General features: G+C 34.5%; 1 protein-coding gene across 4 annotated transcripts in view; it reads right to left on the bottom strand.

The window, feature by feature from the left end:
- HLTF (helicase like transcription factor) overlaps positions 1–20,689 on the bottom strand; it is a 50,082-nt gene that overhangs the window by 11,645 nt on the left and 17,748 nt on the right. For 2 of the 4 annotated variants that reach the window (XM_032408482.1, XM_032408484.1), the window contains exons 9-19: positions 18,311–18,386; positions 17,138–17,228; positions 15,541–15,620; positions 15,414–15,455; positions 14,260–14,349; positions 11,955–12,052; positions 6,366–6,509; positions 5,285–5,423; positions 4,243–4,378; positions 2,579–2,758; positions 6–130 (exon numbers count right to left, since the gene is read on the bottom strand). In XM_032408482.1, coding sequence (XP_032264373.1) covers positions 6–130; positions 2,579–2,758; positions 4,243–4,378; positions 5,285–5,423; positions 6,366–6,509; positions 11,955–12,052; positions 14,260–14,349; positions 15,414–15,455; positions 15,541–15,620; positions 17,138–17,228; positions 18,311–18,386 — 1,201 coding nt within the window. The remainder of the gene's footprint in view (positions 1–5; positions 131–2,578; positions 2,759–4,242; positions 4,379–5,284; positions 5,424–6,365; positions 6,510–11,954; positions 12,053–14,259; positions 14,350–15,413; positions 15,456–15,540; positions 15,621–17,137; positions 17,229–18,310; positions 18,387–20,689) is intronic. The other 2 variants (XM_032408483.1, XM_032408485.1) reach the window with 1 other exon arrangement.

Here is a 20,689-nt window from a genome sequence, read left to right as displayed (position 1 = left end):
CTTACCTGAGGGACCACTGGAAGACACTGCGTTTGTAAGAAGGTGAGTATGACAACAAATCTGCCGCAATCTAAGCAAAAGACCCAGGACATCTGCATAGTGCGCAAGGACAGTCCCTTCATTAAAATACCTAGTGGTAAAAAATGCTAAGTATTATAAAGACCTCTAAACAATATTATTCCCGATTCTAAAACAGTGGAATAAAAATGGCATTGTTCTTTTCTTCTCTGAAAATCACTTCAAAACTACCTTTAATGAAACCACAAGAGATTTGTAACCATAAAGCTATTTATATGAGAAATGGCTGCCAATTGCAATAGAAATCGAATAGGAAGATGCTGAGAGATAGGACTACAGATCTCAAACAGACCTGCCAGAGCACAATTCTTCAAAATACATAGCAAGCCCTGAGGGGAAAATCAAGATCTTTCTTGTGCAAAAACAAAAACAGGGTGCATGGCTGTGATCTGAACTTGCATGGACAAGTTTTATACCAAGGAAAGAAGGCAAGCTAAATAAGGAAACACAATAGACCTACTGTGTTTTCAGAAAAGATTATAGGCACAAGATTCCACATTATAAGGAACCCTACAGCTTCCGATCTTTGTTGTGTAAGCACAAATAAAACTTAAAACAACTCAGATATAACCCTGAGTCATAATTAAATAGGGATACTTCCTACCAGTCTGGGACACAGAATGCCCCCTCCCCCCGTTCATATTAACCTCCTGCAAATAGCTAGGCCAGAAAGAACTCAAGACATTCAAATATAAGTAATAATCAGCAAAGAGCAAGGGAGGAACAAATGGCAGTGAAAGAAAACTCACCAAAAAGTGTTGCCATAGAGCAAATAAAAATTAGGAGCAAGGATACTGATCCCACTCCATCATGACATCTTGCTCATATTATCCAGCCACACTTAACTCTTTGTGTTCTTCAAGCTCACCAAATATTCTTTCAACTCAGGGGTTTACATTTGCTGTTCCCTCTGCCTGAAATATCTAACTCCATTCTCTTTTAGATCTTTTCCCACATAGAACCTTCTCAGTAAGGTCTTCAGTGAATACCCTATTAAAACAGTTTCAGCACTCCCTATCCCCTTTCTCTGCTTTAATTTTTTTTCCATCAAATTTAATTTTTTAAAATTGTTCTCTGCATTAAAATATAAACTCCTTGAGGGTGGAGATTTTTATCTATTTTCTTATGCTATATCCCAGTATGTGTTACACAGGCACATATTAAATTTTGGCTGAAAGAATGAATATGAAAGAAATTTCAATCACCACTGCAAGATTTTGAACTAAGAAATCACTTGCTTAGTAAGAACAATCTTTTTCAATCTCTCTAATTTGTTAAACCTGCTCTGTATTTCAATGAAGTGCTTGAATTTGAAGATTCCCCTATTTTCTCAGCACAGTTCTGCCTTCACTGTCTCCTACTCATTCTGGTCCCATGGGCACTCACATCAAATATGTTCTCGCTTGGACTAGAATTTCTCACCTTCTACCAATCCCCGATCCCTTTATTATCTACATTAGTTCCTATTCCCAGATTACATGTGTTGTTTGGAAAGTCATATTGACTTTTACATATATCCAATTCTACATCAAGCCTATCTACCACACTAAGAACCTCACAACTTTTTAGAACGGCTGTTAATCCCGCTATCTTCCTCAATTTCCCACTACACCTTTCCCTGCAGATACCCTTGTCTCATTTTTCACTGACTACTCTTTACCCCCCACTAGGCTTCATTTTCTCCACCAATTTGCTTTATTCTCTTCTCTATCTGTAGTCTCTTCTATGCTCTCTTCTCAAGGCAGTTAACCCAAAGAAAATGCAAAAAATTGACAGAGCAACAACTATCAATCCTATGTACCAGTCTCACTTTCTTCTTCCTTTTGCAAACGTCATGAAAAAGGGTCTATCCCTACCTACAGCTGCTACTTCTTTGAAATTCCCTTACTCCTACAATTTGGTACACACCTCAGTATTCTGGTGAAACTATGCTAAGAGTTTAGACTGGCAACTTCTGAATCACCAAATTAAACAGCTTTTCTAAGTCTCTGCATCATGTGACACTACTGACCATTCCCTCTTTCATGATTATGCTTTCATGGGATTCTCCAACAGTTTTCTTTACATTTTTTTCCTAATTCTGTCCTTGACAGAATCTTCTACAGTAATTTCTCTTTATTTCCCTATTTCTTAAATACGGACATTCCCCAAAGTTTTGTTCCTTAAATAGGTTTATTATCTCTCACTAATACACTTCTCTCAATGTTTTTATCTACTCCCATGATAAAGAGCCAGAAATAGAAGCAAGCAAGGTCTTCTGACTAGCCACTCAGAACTTGCCATTTCATGTAAACTTTTGTTTCCTAACTTAAGGAATAACTTACCTGTAAATTATAATACTATTTCATGTACTTCAACTAATTTGTAGAAAATTTAAATAAAAAAGCAAGTTATCTTTCAGTATACTTCAGACTTTCCTAACATTTCTAAGAAATACTATTCAGTTAAACAGGAAATAAAATAAAAATTATTTCCTAAAATGGCTTTCTTTTTTCCATACCTTCCAATAGTAGCTCTGCCTTCATTTTTCACAGACTGATAAATTTTTCTCTCTTCATCTGAAAGTGTAATGTGCTGAATAAATACTTTACGTTCTGGTAACTCCAAAACAGGTTTTCCTTTAATTTTGCTTGTCTTTGTTCTTCTTAGGGTAATATTTTTAATTAGGGATTGTAAACGCCTAAGTCAAAACAAAACAAAGAATTACATAACTTTTTATTTCTATATAAGTTGATTCAACAAGAACAAAAAAAGAGTATTTTAATATATTATTGTTTTAGAACCAAAGTAAAGGTTTTTCTTTAAAAAAATCTTTGTTTTGAGTTCTATCCAATCTGATAATCAGACATATATTCTACCAATAGAAAATTATAATAATGCATTCATTGCCCTCAATTCAATACCTGTCACAGTTTAATCTTCTTTTATCCTGTCTTTTTCTTAACTTCTCCCCATTTTTCTTCTATTCACTAACTTTTTTACTTCTCACTTCTGTCAACTACATCACCCAATATTCAAGTCACATTCCTATAAGTATCTACACAAAGTAAAAGGCATTATACTAACATAAAACTATAAATGTGAGGAAAGATCTTACCTTCAAAAAGATTTTTCAGTAATATGAAAATCAAGGTACAAAAATAAGTAATTTTTACAAAGTAAAGATGCCAAAAAGAAAACATGATGTGACTATTCAGAAGAGGGAGATATGCCTTCTAGGTTCTACAACCTTTATACTCCCTTCTCGGTATCAGAAAAAAAGGAGGCACATCAATTCTTTAAGGAAAGAAAGGTTTTTAAGGAAAGGTTTTTCCTGACACTGAAATATAAATACAATTTCTTAAATTAGAATTTACATAGTTGGTTCTGAGAATCAAGCAGTTTTACAAACCAGGTTGGTGACTTTTGAACCTTTTTCACTGTAACCACAGTAAGAAACACATTTTATTCCATCCAGCAAACGTATATTATCAAAACACATACACATATGACAGAAACCCTTCACAAAACAGTACTTACTATGTGTGAAGATTTAAATTTCTTTAAATCTTCAACTCTATTTCATTTTCTTTTATAATGCTAGATGCCATCTTTATAAGGATTTCACAACCTAATGGATCCCAAACTCTGAAAAACCACTGCTCTAGGCAAAAACCTTAAGCCACATATTAGCCTAGTACCCTGTGAAATGGCTATCACCAAGCTGAATTTCATTTATCTGTCTCCATGAGAAAGAACTTTCTTTCTTAAACTTTTGCTGATGCCAGTGTATGTCATACCATTCAAGTATCACTATATAAAGCTACATAAGGTAAGTTGTGAAAATTTAATGCATATTAGATCCTCAGGGCATACAGTTTTTCCTGTCATTGTTTAATCAATTAATGGTGATTTTGAGGGCAATAGCAACACACAAAGACCATAAAGCTCTGCCTTTCCTTTCAGTTTGACTAAAATCAAAGTAAGGGAAGGCTTATGTTTTAGTTGCAGTGTCTCCCCAAACAAGAATCACTAGGTTCTAAGAGCCAAAGGCATTAAGCTATAAACGCTCTTGGGAGAAGAAAGACAACAGTGAAGTTAAAATAGTAATCAAAGTGATAACTGGTTCAAGCTGCTTACAGTTATTTGTTGCTAATTTTAATCAGTTTTCATGAAATTACTTACCTAAGTCCTCCTTCATCTCCCATTGTGACAGGACGCTGTATTGTTCTATGCCACCATTCTCTATCAAGAAATGGTTTAAGTTTTAAAAAGGAAAGAAGAGACCACAAGTCCTTTAAAGAATTTTGAATCGGAGTACCTAAAAATAACAGAAAACTGTTGTAACGCTATAGTGAATCGGAGTACGTAAAAATAACAGAAAACTGCTGTAACTCTATAGTATATCCATCTGACCCAATCAGAGGAAACAACCGTTGAAAATGTGCATTCTGCAGCAGGCACACCCACTAACTATCAAGGTGTAACTATAATCCATTGTTAAACATATACGCAACTTCAAAATATAGTTTTGCTCTAATTTTAGCTCTCACTTGCCATACTAACAAAGAAAAAGACCACAGGTCCAGTAAATTCAACTTTCTCCTTATCCAAGAACATTTATTTGATTTTAAATCAGCAGTATTAGCAAGAAGGAAAAATGAAACTGAGTTTACATTCTCTTGCCCGTATTCTAGTAGAGGTGTCACAAGTAGCAAACAGGCTTGGCTTCAAGATGAGAAACAGAGAAATCGAGATTCCGATTAGAGAATTAAAGTGTCTAATGAATCTCCAAAGTTTAAAAAAAAAGTCTAGGGGCGCCTGAGTGGCTCAGTCATTAAGCGTCTGCCTTCGGCTCAGGTCATGATCCCAGGGTCCTGGGATCGAGCCCCGCATCGGGCTCCCTGCTCGGTGGGAAGCCTGCTTCTCCCTCTCCCACTGTCCCTGCTTGTATTCCCTCTCTCGCTGTCAAATAAATGAAATCTTTAAAAAAATAAATAAAAATAAAAATTAAAAAGTCTAGTGGTTGTTCCACAAATTGACTATAATTCAAATGTTGCCACAGCATGGGCAACTGTGAAAAACAACTCAAAATATTTTATTAAATGACTTCTATGATTAATTATGGACAAATTTTATATCCATGTGAAGTTTACAAAGTTACCTCACTAAAACTTAATGATATATATTTGAGAATTAATTTTTTTTAAAAATATAACCTTTTTACCTGTTAACACCCATCTTCTTTCTGCTTCTAAATCAAGTACAGCTTTTGTCTGCTGAGCATTTGGATTTCGGATGGCATGTCCTTCATCCAGGATCACTCTTAGCCACCTTATGCTATGTAATGGACTATCACCTTTAGTCTGAAATAAATGTTTCATGTGAATTAAAAACACAGGAAAGTAAAATAGTACTTCCTATAATTTGGTAAACACAAGTTATTATTCTTTAATATCAATACTTACTCTGTGGTAGATACTGCTTTAAGCACTATATACATTAAGTTATTGAATGCCCAAAAGCTTATGAAGTAGTATTATTTACTCATTTTACAAATGAGAAAACTGAAGCACCAAGACTGGAAGTATGTTGCTCAAAGTACCACAGCTAAGAAATAGCAGAGCTACCATTTAAACCTAGGTAGTCTAGCTCTCTATTGAGACTTTGGTTCATACACTGAGCTAATTCTGCCTCAGATCAAAACAGTAATGAAAGAAAAATTTTCAGTTGTAAGAATTATTTGAATACAACATAATTAGTTTCTTTTATGTTGAAGTTAATGTTCTTACTGGAAGATCGAAATTTTGACAATAAGGTTTTTTGAAAAACATTTTAACAATTGGAATTACAGGCAAACAAACAATTAAACTTCTAAATTAATTGGGAAACTCATGAACTTCAGTTATTAAAAAAAGCTTATTTTTAAGCTGAGATAATTATTAATCAAATCATACTTGATTTGATTTAGAAAATCTGATTTAGAAGATTTGATCAAGAAAATAATATTCTAGAATACTAGAAAAAACAAAATTCACTTATAAACTGCTATATACACTTAGTTACAATTCCAATGTAAAACTGTAACTTCAAATGTCCTAAATGGAAAATATTCCTCATTGCTGAAGAAAGTTCAACCTTTTTTTTTTTGCAGAATCTTAAAAGACAATTTCTTATTTTACTTCCTATATATTCTTAAGTATTTAGAAAGAAAGGAAGAGTATAAAGTCTGAATTTTAGAACACTTTAGAAACCTGAAGCATACTTCTTAAATTCAACTTCTGAAATATGAGTGTCAGCATACTTACTCCATAGTCATGAGTTAAAATGTTGTATGTAGTCAAAACAATATCCTGTTTTGAAAGCAAGGTTGGGTCTCTTATACGATCAGGACCATAATAAACATAAAAATTCAAATGCACATCTGATTTTATATGTTGTCCAAACTGGTCCTAGAAGAAAATGAGAAATATTTAAAATAATGAACAGATTAGTGTCACGTTTGATAAACTACTGTCCTGTACACAAATCAAACTACTAAAATTACATAAAATCAAGTTTCCTGCAATCTAAACTAAAATAACAACAATGATAATAACAATACTAAATATTACTTTATTGTCAGGAAAATGGACATATATGCAATAATAATGCATTATATAAATTTTGCTTGGCCCTACCAATGAGCAGCCACTTCATTTTTAGGAGGAAAAATTACCAAATTTCTTTAAAACTGTAATTAATTTTTAAAAAATTTAATATTTTAACAGAAAGGATCTTTAATGCTTCCAGTTAGTAAAGTTTGTAATATCAAAATTAAACCTTAAAAGAGCAACCAATATTCTCAAGAATGTAGGCAGAGATTCAAGCATAGTATCCACTTTCATTCATTTATCATAAACCTACTATTTGCCAGTTCATCAACCAGAAATGTAGTAAAGCTAAAAAGAAAAATAAGACCTGGTCCTAGCCCTCACTGAGGACATGATCTGTTTAAAACACTTGACTTTTTCTCTCAAATCTGAGATTCTGAGCAGGAAAAAAAAATCATGGTTAGATTGGGGGAAAAAAAAAAAAAGGATACCAGAAAAACAAAGCTGAGAATCTATTAGGTGAGAGATGATAAAGCCCTAAAGTATCAAGGTAAGAACAGAATGGGAAGGACAGGTGTAAAAGAAAGATACCAAGAAAAAGGGACTGATGGGACTTGAGGACTAATTAAATATGGGATATGAAAAAAAAAGGGAGAAACAAAGAAGCCTCTGATATTTCAAGTGAGTGCCTAGAAGAACTGTGTGATAAAGATATAAGGAAGTTTTTTTTTTTTTTAAAGATTTTATTTATTTGACAGAGAGAGAGACAGCAAGAGCAGGAACACAAGCAGGGGGAGTGGGAGAGGGAGAAGCAGGCTTCCCGCCGAGCAGGGAGCCCGATGTGGGACTCGATCCCAGGACCCTGGGATCATGACCTGAGCCGAAGGCAGACGCTTAATGACTGAGCCACCCAAGCGCCCAAGATATAAGGAAGTTTAAAAAAAGAAGGGGGAAGTTTAAAAAAAGAAGGGGAAAGTGGGTATAAAAATGAGAAAAGAAATGGGGTGCCTGGGTGGCTCAGTCAGTTAAACGTTTGACTTCGGCTGGCTCAGGCCATGATCTCAGGGTCCTAGGATCAAGCCCCATGTTGGGGGTTTGTGCTCAACTGGGAATCATTCTCTCTCTCTCCCTCTCCCTCTCCCCCTCCCTTAGCTCGAGCTCTTGTTCTCTCAAATAAATAAAATCTTAAAATGAGAAAGAAATAGTAAGTATTATTGTTTTAGACATTTAAAATTCTTGGACACTACAGAATGTCTGACTGGACACATATATTAGGAATATTTATTTATTTATTTTTAAAGATTTATTTGAGAGAGAGGAAATGTACAAGTGGGGGGATAGGCAGAGAGGGAGAAGGGGAGGGAGAGGGAGAGAGAGAGAGAGAATGAATCCTAAGCAGGCTCTCCGCCAAGCGCAGAGCCCAACACGGCTCAATCCCAGGACCCGGAGATCATGACCTGACCAAAATCAAGAATTGGACACTCAACAGGAATGAGTCACCCAGGCACCCCTACTAGGAAAAATTAAATATTGGTCTGTAATACAATGCAGAGATGGACTTTACAAAGTTATCAGCAGATAGTACATGAAGCTATAGGAATGAGTAAGATTTTCCAAGAACAGGCATAATGAGAAAAGGAGGTTAGGGGCAGAACCTACAGAATGGCAGTATTTAAACAGTGGGCCTGTTTTTATTGGGGTAATTTAAAATATTCCAGCAAAGAGAAAAATAAAAATAAAGCAAATGTGGCAGACTTTTGAAATTCTTGAATCTTGTTAAGTAAATGCAGATCTCATTAAAAATTTTCCTAATATTTCAAAAAAGATACCATGCCTTGGAGGGGGAGGAGGCAGACTAAATAGAAACCATGGGAGAAAAAGAGTGGTCAGAAAGTTGGGGAAGCAACAAAATTGGGGGGCGGGGGAAGAATAGCAAAATTTCAAGAAGGAATACAAGGCTGATTTTTTAACTTGTAATTTATGTTCATTCCCACTCTTTACAGAAAGTTTTAAAGATGGCTTACAAAATAAAACGTAACAAAATGCCATTAGAAGAAAAATAAAAGTCAGGGCAAAGGAAAAGACAAAGGGAACTCACTGGACATGGCAACAATGGGGTCACTGAAGGCCTTCACAGTTTCTATAGAGGGTGGGAGCAAAAACCAGACTACTATGGGCTAAAGAGAGAATGATACCTGAAAGAGTAAAGGCAAAAATACTAAGAAAGAGGATAAAACATGAAAGAGTAAAGGTGAAAACACAGAGAATTTTATTAAGAAATCTAGTGGAGGGGCGCCTGGGTGGCTCAGTTGTTAAGCGTCTGCCTTCGGCTCAGGTCAGATCCCGGGGTCCTGGGATCGAGCCCCGCATCGGGCTCTCTGCTCAGCAGGAAGCCTGCTTCTCCCTCTCCCACTCCCCCTGCTTGTGTTCCCTCTCTCGTCGTCTCTCTCTGTCAAATAAACAAATAAAAACCTTAAAAAAAAAAAAAAGAAAGAAATATGGTGGAAAAGGAAAAGAGAAAGAATTCAATATGAGAAAACTCAATCAATGGGCTGCCTTGAAATGGAAGAGAACATATTTGTGGCAGGATTAGACCCGAAATAGAAAAAAATTAACTTTCTAGAGAAAGAACGATAGTATTGAGTTTCTAGTCACTGTGCTTCAGTTGTGTGTGTGTGTGTGTGTGTGTGTGTGTGTGTGAATAAAATACGTGTTATTTCATTTTCTCTTGGGAAGATAACTTGTCCAAATATCCAGAATAAGTATGTGGTGGAAGTGGGATTGGTATCTTACACCTTTAACTGGACTCTCCCCTATCCGAAGACAAAAAAAGGATGATAAGGTAGATCTAGCCTGCTCATTAGGGTGCTATGTCATTTACTTGGAGGCTAGGAAGAGAGTAGGTTATTGAGAGATTGAAAAATTCTATTTTTTAAAATTTTTTAAGAGATTTTATTTTTATTTATATGACAGAGAGAGAGACAGCCAGAGAGGGAACACAAGCAGGGGGAGCAGGAGAGGGAGAAGCAGGCTTCCCACAGAGCGGGGAGCCTGATGCAGGGCTCGATCCCAGGACCCTGGGATCATGACCTGAGCCGAAGGCAGACACTTAACGACTGAGCCACCCAGGTGCCCCTCTAATTTTTTTAAAAAGATTTTATTTATGTATTTATTTGAGAGAGAGTGTGCGTGCATGCATGAGCAGGGGGAGGGGCAGAGGGAAAAGCAGACTCCCCGGCTGAGCAGGGAGCCCGACTCGGGGCTCAATCCAGGACTCCAGGATCATAACATGAGCCCAAGGCAGACGTTAAACCGACTGAGCTACCCAGTCACCACACAAAATTCTAATTCTTGACCAGGAATCCATATATGCCCAACCATTCCTCATTCCTTTAAAAATCAGTTTTTTCCAAAAAAAATAATAAAAAAATAAAAAATAAAAAAAAATAAAAATCAGTTTTTTCCATAATCTCATTAGGCAAGACTTTGCAAGGTTTCGTCTCTAAAGTTTATGTTATCTAAAATTTTGTTTTTCATATATAAAATTATAATGAAATACTGATGACCCATTTTTAAAATACATATCCCCAACCCAAGCTCTTAAAGAATCACAGTTCTACTGTTTATACCCCCATTAATACTTGTAAACCTCACCCTGAAACTCATTCTAGTACCCATGTACTGGCCTTCCCAAAATGCACTACATCTCAAAAGAAAGAATACTTTTGTTGGAATAAAAAAAAGAGCAAGAAAGAACTAACCCTCACTCTGGTCCTAAGAGGAAAAATGACACACTAATCAGAAGGTTTAATTTTTAAAAAATATATATACCAAAAACTTAAAAAGATAAGAATCGAAGAAGGCAAGAGTACATAAAAGTCAAGAAGAAAGTAAAGAAGCATAGAATTTGACAATTAGAGAATAACTACTAATCTTTTCCAAAGCAATTTAGAGAACAAGTGGCAGAAGCCAGATTACAAGGAGTTAGTAAGTAAAATCACAAAGTGAAAATTAAACCCCAAAAGTTATGACAGCAAAGGAAAGGATAAGAGTAGCCAACTTAAAGGTGAGACATAATCAAGAGGAAGTATTTAAAAATGAAAAAGATCCGAGTATGTTTCATGAAAAAGCCAGTAGAAAAAGACTAACCAGGCAAAGAGAAAAATAACAGATAAAATGCAAAGGTGGAAGAGATGGAATCCTATGTACAGACTGAGGTAATGGTCTTACAAAGACTAGGACCTCTTCCACCTCTGAGATTAGAGGAGGAAAGGTCAGGAGAGATGCAATAACCTTGGACGTGGCAAGAACAGAAGTTCACATCCAGTGGTCTTTATGTTCACAATGCTTCTAATAGAGTAGTTATTTCATTGTAACATGCAGCTTGAAGCTCAAACTGGAAAGGAAACATAACCAAGCTGCTCCTTACAAATAATACATCAAGAGGTTCCATTCCAATGTAATGTTTTAGAATAGAAAAGCAATCTGGAAGGGGGGAAAAAAAAGACAAAATTTTTTGGTGGGTAACCTTAAAAGCAGAGGCAATAGAATCAGAATGTTGGAGACTATATCCTATCTCCATCATTTATTAGCTGGATGATCTTAAGCAAGTTACTTAATTTCTGTGTGTTTCAATTTGATCACCAGGAAAGTGAGAATAATGGTTGTGAGGACTAAATGAGAAAATCTATGAAAAGAGCCTAGGGAAAAACTGAGCACATAGGAGCTGACTAAATGCTACAAGTTATTATATACACAGAAGTTAGTGTAGTTCTTAGAAAAGAGTTTTCAGTAATTCGTAAATGTAGCAGTCTTAAATTATGTATCTTTCCTACCTTGTGGGACAGAAATGGCAGAGAAAGAAGTACAAACCTAATCTTATAACAATTAATGATGTTTCTTTCTCTACTATAAATCTTCAAAGAATTACTTCAATTGAGTAAATAAAATCCCAATTCACCTAACAATTATTTTAACTTAAAGTGCTGACCAAGCATTATCTTTCCCAATGATGACTCTAACAATACTTTTTATCATACAAGACTAAAATATAAATCATGTCACATTTTTAAAAGGCTATGAAGAGGGGCACCTGGGTGGCTCAGTTGGTTAAGCGACTGCCTTTGGCTCGGGTCGTGATCCTGGAGTCCTGGAATCAAGTCCCGCTTCGGGCTCCCTGCTCAGCGGGGAGTCTGCTTCTCCCTCTGACCCTCCCCACTCTCATGCTCTCTCTATCTCATTCTCTCTGTCAAATAAATAAATAAAATCTTAAAAAAAAAAAAAAAAAAGGTTATGAAGACTTACAATCCAGTTGCTTAACACAGAAAGTGGGCAGATGATCAGTGTTGTTCTTGGTCTCTCTTCAACATCAGTTTTCTTTGAACCCTCCACTGCAGATGCTCCTGAAAGAGTGAATCAGTTGAGAGTCTTTAGTTTTCTTCTCATATATATGAAGTCAATAAAGAGTTGACAATATGTGCCTTTATGAAAAGAGAAAACAGGAAGAACTAAAATAAAGTAGACAGACTGTTATTTCCAGCCATGATGAAGTAACAGGAACTAGAGCTTACCTTGTCACTTTTGTTATTTTTTACCTTGTCACTTTTAAATCCACACAGTGATTACTTATGGGGGGAGGGAGAGAATTGTGATTGAGAGGGGACACAGAGAAAAAGTCTGGAATATCTCCTGATATGTATTTAAGTTATTCATAGTTACTCATTAAAATAACATTTGTTTTATGCAGTTTTTGGAATCTGTACTCTAGTTAATATGGTAACCAGACTCCAAGATACCCACTTTCTGACAGTCACAACGTCATACAGTCTCCTCCCACACTCTACTAGGGTGACAAACAGGATATGGCAAAAGTGGTGGTGTATCACTTCTGAAATTAAGTTATAAAGGATGCAGTTTCTGTCCTGGGTGCTCTCTCCCTCTCTCTGACCACTCCCTTTGGAGGAAGCCAGCTGCCATGTTGCAACAATACTCAAGCAGCCTATGAAAGGACATCCTATAATTTTATTTTCCATTCCCATACTGGACAGTATTTACATTATTTCCAATATTTTTCTAAAATAACACAGCAGGGAAAACTACTTCTTCATGGCTACATATCTAGGTGATATATCTATCTTCATTATATTTGGCCTACTTGCTGCTCACCATGGTAATTTATACTCCCATCCACAGTGCGTAAAGAGTTCCTGTTGCTGTACAACCTTGCCTATACATGGCACCCTGTGAGATTTTTAAATGTTTGTAAATATAACAGGTGAAATGGTACCTCTCTGTTCCTTTAATATGATTTTTCCAGTGACTGAACCTGCACAGCTTTCCCTGTTTATTGGTTATGTTTTCTTTCCTTAAACTGTATAATTGTATTCTTAGTGGCTATTCTCCTACTGGACTGTCTTTTTCCAATTGATTTGTAGAGGTTTCTTTTTACACATTCTAAATACTAATCCTTTGTAAGTTACACTTACGAGAAATATCTTCTTCAATCTTATCATTTTTCACCTTGTTTATATTGCACTTTAATGCATGGTAATTTAAAATGTAGTAGAATCTCATCAATTTTTCCTTATGACTTCTTGTGTCAAATTTAAAAAAGCACTATGATTTCTGTCTCCACTCACTGATTTTTCTTTCTATTCTGCTTTTCTTCCAGAAATGTGCTTATTTTGTTTTTTTCACAGCTATGATTTTTTTAAATTCCTCTCTTCTATTATGGCTATGTGCCTGCAAGAAGGCACTTTTTGAGAGTGAACTTAATTCTATCTGAATTCTATCTCAAAAGAAAATTCCACATTTCTTAAAATTTCTAAAATTAGGGTCAAGAAGTATTTGAAATGCGTATTATTTTCAACTCAATTAATTGATTCTTAGACCAAAAGTTAGCTCTTTTTTCATCATTCTGTGTTGGGTCAAATATCATCTCCTTAAACAGGTCCCTTTCATCAATCAATATTTCACTATCCTTCTTTATTTTATTCACAATGTCTACTATTTAAAATTACATGTTCACTTGTTTATGTTTTCCCATCATCAGATATAAGCTCCATATACTTCTGCCTAGTATATCCCCAACATATAAAATATAGGAGACTAAGTTACAGAGATACAATAACTTGTCCCAGATCTCCTTAACCTTAGAGTTCAAACTCTTTCCTTCTCAAATATTTAGATTCTTATATAATGTTTTCCTCTGAACTACAAAATATAAAATCATAATAAAGATCACTAGCGTTCATAAGTAAAAAACAAATTCTACTCATGCCAAGAACTGAATCTTTATTATAATTTAAATAAATTCAAATTAAATGAGGTTTTAAAGAGCCATCAATTGCTCTGGACCTTCACTAGAAGAAAACATTTCTGCTATTCAGATGAGTAAAGGACCTCTTTTCCATATTTTTGACCTAACTAAAATAAACAGAATAAGAAAAGGTACTAGGAGAACACATAAACATGCACTTCCAAGAAAAATGGGATTATCTTTTTCTTTTCTCTACTTTCTAAACTTCTTGTACCATGTTTTCATAACTTTTGTCATTAAAAAATTTTTACACTGAAAAACAAAAGCTAAAAAACCATGAGATTTACTGACCCTTTTTCAACATTCTCCTTTTTGTTGTAGGGGTAGATGAAATAAGTGCACATGCAAACTCTGCATCTTCTTTAACCTTAGAAGATCCTGCTAAAATAAAACCACAGAATCATTAAGATATCTGAAAACTAATTCTCTCCTATGCTTAGGTACAGGTACCTCCTGAGAATAGGAAATAAATACAACACTTCCATACTCCAAATCTTAAGAGTGTATATTATTCAATAAAAACAAAGTATCTGGTGACCAAAACTGCCTGACACTAAGCATATAATTCCAGCTCAAAGAAGGAATATAGTCACTTGTCATAAAGTGTTACTTCTCTTGAGGAAGAGATGTGAAAGTAGGAGCAGCCACATGCAAAGTGATTCAGCTTCCAGGTGGAAGAGTATTCTCAAGGAAACAGGTGTTTGACTTCTAATGATGAGGCTGCCAAATTTTCATTATCAGCTGGTGGTAATGAGTAATTTTCCAAATGCAATACAATTTCTCAACTAATTAGGAATACAGTACCATCCAGTTTACAAGAAAATAAAATAGTTATGTTTTAGAGATAAGGAAAAAGTAATGATACTGACTGGTTACTTTTACAGCTGTATGACAATGCGAACAGTAATATTACCAAGAAGGTGCTCCCACTCAACTTTGTAATTGTAATCTGTACATATAAGATTTTATTGGAGTCCTTTAATAAGTAGTAAAAATTACTTTGTTTAAAGTTAGTTTAAATTATTTCTTAGATTTTAATTTGAAACTAATCTTTCAATTTGCCTCATTCATTTACCACCCTTAATTAGCTCCAAATGTAAACAGCAGTCAAGTGTAAGACCTATTACTAAAGAATCCAAGCTAAAGAGATAAAAACCTATGGAGTTTTACTTTGTTTTTTTTATTTTTTTAAAAGATTTTATTTATTTATTTGACAGAGAGAGAGACAGCCAGAGAGTAAACACAAGCAGGGGGAGCCGGAGAGGGAGAAGCAGGCTTCCTGCCGAGCAGGGAGCCCAATGCAGGGCTCGATCCCAGGACCCTGGGATCATGACCTGAGCCGAAGGCAGACGCTTAACCGACTGAGCCACCCAAGTGCCCCTGGAGTTTTACTTTAAAATAATCCTTAAGTGTAGATTATGTATACTGAGATTTATTATACGTACCTTTTACTCTTTTAGTCTCAAACTGTGCATTTTTCAGTTTGCCTACAACAAAACCAAATACAAAAATGGTCACACTGGGAAATTAGAATATAAGACACATTATCAAATCAAGTCCATTTCATATTACCTTTCATTTTCTGTGGCAATTCACTTGCTTCATTTTCCTCTGAATCACTGCTTTCATTGTACTGGACTGCAGTTTTCCTTCTAAAATATACACAAATTTTTTATCAAACCAAAACAAAATGGGATATGAAAACACAGGTAAATACATGCACTACATATGCTTCTGTGTTGCCTGGTTTTCGAAAAAATTTCAAGGAAAATTTGACAAGTGAAAGTAAATTTGCTAAAAGCATTTTGCTTTCATATGCAGATGCATTTACTATACAAAATACAGTAGCACCATTATTAAATTTGAAAACGTCAACCATCCTAAAATAATCATTTTTAATACTGAGCTTAATATCTGGCAATTCAAACAAAACACCTATATAAAACTAGAACTAAAAAGAAGTAACTCTTATCAAAAATACTTCTAATATAATGAAATGAGCAGCTAAGACGCAAAAATATAATTCTCTCACAATGAAAAATTTTATGTATTTTGTGTAGAAACAGTACATTACAGTAGTTAAGCACCTAAAAATAATGGACTTTGGAGTCGGACCACCTAGATTCAAATTTCCATTCCCCTACTTATTTGCTATGTGACTTTAGGGAAGTCACTTAATATTCTTCTATGCCTCAGTTTCCTCTTTTGGAAAACAGGAATAAAAATACAATTCACTTCATAAGATGTGTTACTACATTCAATGCCCCTAAAATAGTGCCTGTTGCACAGTAAACATACATGTATTAACTATCATATATGTGTTAGTTTTCCCCCCACATCCTCCTTACTATTTCCATGTCCTTTAATCTTATCTGGTCAACCTAACAGTGCTGTTCTCACACTCATGGTCAGTTAAGAGTTATAAGATTTGATATCTAGATGAGAAACAGGAGTCCTGGTTTTGTGCTCAGTTTAGATAGGTATTAATGATAGAGAACAATTAACAAAGCCCCAGTTTTGAGATCTTTACTGAACTAGCTAATAGAGACTCAGATTTGCGATCACACCTGCAGATATTATGGTAGACAATACAACAAAAAGTCAAGTATTTAGACCTACTTCTGAGGGCAAATGAAATTTACGAAGTTAACAGATTCAAGTTAAATTAGAGGAGCATTATGTATTTTATTCAAATTCTCCCTCTAGTCTACATTAATATAATACTCTCTAAAATAACTTCATCATATCTTACTTCTAAAGGTGAAATGACAAAGAACTGAGATGAGCAAAGAGTGCTTCTATCAAATCATCTAATAGTTGTCAGTTTTCATCTCCTCAAAATATAAAGAAAACTTCTAAAATCAACAAAAACAAAAAACTTGGGAGCTAGATCTTAGTTCCTATGTGAAAGAAACAGAAAAGTGGTAGAAAGGTAAGTGATTATTAAAAACTACCAATTCCCTTTTATAGATCAGTATTACTTTTCTTCACCTATAAAATGAGAACACCTACCTGCCTAAGTCAGTGATTTTGGAAGTTTCAAGTAACAGAATGAATTTGAAAGAACTATATAACTGAGATAAATGGTCATATCTCTCTCCTACATATAAGAAAATGGAAAAAGAGTTTAAACAAACATTACATACAATCAAACCATAACAGAGTTTACCTTTTGGGGCGAGAGCTAGACAACTCTGACTTGGGATATTTATTCTTTCCCTTGACATCTGAAATACTGGGTTCTCCACTACATCTAGATCCTTTCATTTCAAAGAAAAGGACAAATATACAGAGTATTAGTAAATTGCCTTGACTAGCAGTATCCTTCTTAAAACCTGGGTTTTCCAAATCAATAGTTCAACTTTTTTTAATATCTTCATTCTTGTTCTTTCAATCAGCCAGCTCATCTCTCTACCCACTCACCACAAAGGTCTACCATACTGGATCCTTTACCTAGATTCTTAACTCCTTTGACTCCCAGATGATCTATTTCACAAAGAAAATCGAATGCTATCTTCTATGAACTCCTAATTTTCCTACCTTTCATTCCCTCAATTATCTATATTTTCCAACAACCTTACTTCCTTTCCTTCTAATGCTAATTCACTTATCTATTCTCTTGATCTCACTGCCCCCACAGAGGCCTACAAATTCTTTCCACGGTACCCAAAAGCTCTTCCTAGCCATGGATTTCTTTCTTAATGCTCCCCTGTGCAAAAAGCCCTTCAATTCTGCCTTCATCTCCAACTATTTTTCTATTTCTATTTCAAACTTAGCAAAATACATAATAGCACACAACTGTTATTTCCAATTCTTCACCTACTATTCTTATCTTAAAATATTTTCAGTTTTGCTCTGCTCTAAACCAATCTTCAAAAACTAATTTTGTGAAGGTCATTAACTGCTAAACCAACTATGTAACTGCTAAATCCAGAGATCTCTTTTCATTTCTCCTCTAACTTCAGAATCTGGCTCTAACCTATCTTTCTACCCTTATCTGCTATTGTCCATGCACATTACATTGTAATTACCATAAACTACTCTGAGGTCTCAGAACAAAATACGCATTATGTTGCTATCGTTTTGTTTTGTTTTTACTGCCCTTTCATGTAACTTTTTCTCAAACAAAAATGTTCTGCCCCAGCTTCTCTGACTGGTGTACAACCACCCAATTCCATCATGACCTCCTTGATGAAATTTTTCCTGATTACCAGTTCTCATGAGATTCTTAGAAAAAGAGATCTTAAAATTTTTACATGTTACAAAGCCAGAGCTCGAATTAGGTCATCAAACTGGAAAAATTTAAATTAAATATGGAGTCATGTTCAAAAGTAAACTTTACCTTTGATTAGTCCATCTGCCTTTTCACTGGTATTGTTTCCTCCAAGTTTCATAGATTGATCGTTAACATTACACTCCTGGATGAAAAGGCATATTTCTTACACAGCACTGCTGTCAGTTTTAAATAAACTTAAAATGCATCCTTTATATTGCTTTACTTTACATAATAAAGATTACTTAGATTGGTACTCCATTCTGGAGCAATGTGGGGAGGCGCATTAAGTGAAGAGGAAAAATAAACAAATAGATTAAAAAATTTTCACAGGTATCTCAAAAGAGAAAACTAATCAGTCTTCATCTTTTCAAAAGGAATACAAATGGCAAAACTCAATTATAAATGGCATATAATTACTGTAAGAAACACTGAACATGAAATAGAAATTTACTTTAGAATTAAAAGGAATTCTCAAACCATAAGCTTTTAACCAAGAGTCCCTATTCAGTAAATAACTTATCTTTAATGAGGCTGCCATTGCCATCCTTGCTCTCCGGAATTCCCAGGATGGGTAGCTCCAATAGTACAGGGTCCAGAGTACCTCCTATCATACTCTATTAGAGATTTTCTTGCCAACCCTGACTTTTTCTTTTTCCCTTCATGTATATCCCTTTGTTTCAAAATGAATCTATATATCTATATCTATCTATCTATATATATACACACACACATGAATAATATACACATGAATACCAAAACTTCTGTAAAAGTAAAAATTTACACTTCTTTGTAAAAAATTTTTACATGAGTCTAATAGGGCAGGGTTCCTCTAATCTTTAATTCTTAACTTCATTCTGTAGGTACGAATAACAAATGCCAATTGGGCTGAATTTCATTCTTCCCATTAAAAAAAAAAGTAGGTGATTTAGTCATATCGAGTAGAGATTAGGACTGGGGGGCAGGAGTACAAAGTAATTTTTGCTGAGATTGGGATAAGAAAGGATAATTTGATTTTAGTATTAAAAAAGTACATTTGAAACATCTTATAAAATCCCACCAGTTAAGTTTTACTAAAAATGTAGGTGAAAAGATCCAACCCCTTCTAAAGGTATGAGTCTAACTAAGCTGAAAATTTTAAATGTAACATATCTAGAAATATGTAACTAGGAGTTATTTTAGGTAATTTTTTATTTGTATTTTCAGAGCTCAGTATATTTTATTTTAATCAATGTCAAATATTTACATTATTTAAGACTGCATAGCCATTATAAAATTATTAAATACACTGCAGTCCAAAGTTGCCATTTTTATTATAGCAGTATTACACCTTTTTTTTTTTTACAAGCCAGACAAATGATTTTATTTTTTTCTCCAAGTTTTCATTTAAACTCTAGTTAGTTAACAGTATAATAAGTAGTTTCAGATGTAGAATTTGATTCATCACTTATATCCAATACCCGGAAGAAACTGATATTAAAAATGCTTTCCATCAAATGTTCTACCTTACTTCAATAATTAGTTCAACCATTTATATTAAACAACATGCAAAAAAGAACCTAATAGTTTATCCACAAATGATGTCCGTTACATTACTCTTTTTTATTAAATGATTTTGCTCAGCAAGTTTTTTCTTCAGAGTTCAAAATTAAACCTTCTACAAAGTCCAACCTATCAAGTCATATTACACTCCAATCTAATGGAACTTAAATCAATGACATTTCACTCTGTAAGCTTGGAATATCTAAATCTATTTAAAACCGTGTAATATTTTTGTTGCAATAAATTCTTAGCTGGAAATCACATTTTCAGCCTCAATTTCAATGAATGTGACAAACCAGATATTCTAACACCTTCCTGCTACCTAACACCTTAAATGCATGGCTGATTTTCGGGGGGCAGGGTGCGGGGGAAGGCCTTCCTGATAACAGATAATTTTTTAAGCTGACAATTGCTACTGAAGCTGTAAGTAGTCTTAGGTGGTGGTGTTCTGTTTTAATAACAAAATGTAGGAAGCACAGGATGTAAAGTATCAAACTAGTCATGGTAAGGAATTTAATCTCAGATATTTGACAACAGTTAAACTCCCAACAAAAGTACAAAGAAGGAAATGCAACGAAGGTGCAGAAATTAATAAAACAGACTCTTCATAAGCAGTGGCAGGAAACTGATATGCAGCCTCTTTGAAAACTAAAAAAATTAGAACAGCAGTACAGAAAAGTCTAGAGGTATTTTGCATATACCTTTTGCTCAGTTATTCCCTAATTTAAGTTCTTTGAATTTTAAGCTGAAAATGGAAAATAACTGTTTCATTCTAATAACATTTATTTTCCCCATAAAACTAATTTTTTTTAATTCTTAGAAATGGAGCATAAATATGTTTATATGCCATATGTAAAAATATATATAAATTAAATATCAAGAAAGTCACCCATGTTATCATCACTA

The sequence above is a fragment of the Phoca vitulina genome, unplaced genomic scaffold (assembly GCF_004348235.1).
Source record: "Phoca vitulina isolate PV1807 unplaced genomic scaffold, GSC_HSeal_1.0 scaffold10, whole genome shotgun sequence".
Taxonomy (NCBI): Eukaryota; Metazoa; Chordata; class Mammalia; order Carnivora; family Phocidae; genus Phoca; species Phoca vitulina.
Note: the sequence above shows the minus strand (reverse complement) of the source record. Positions and strands in the feature narration are given on the sequence as shown.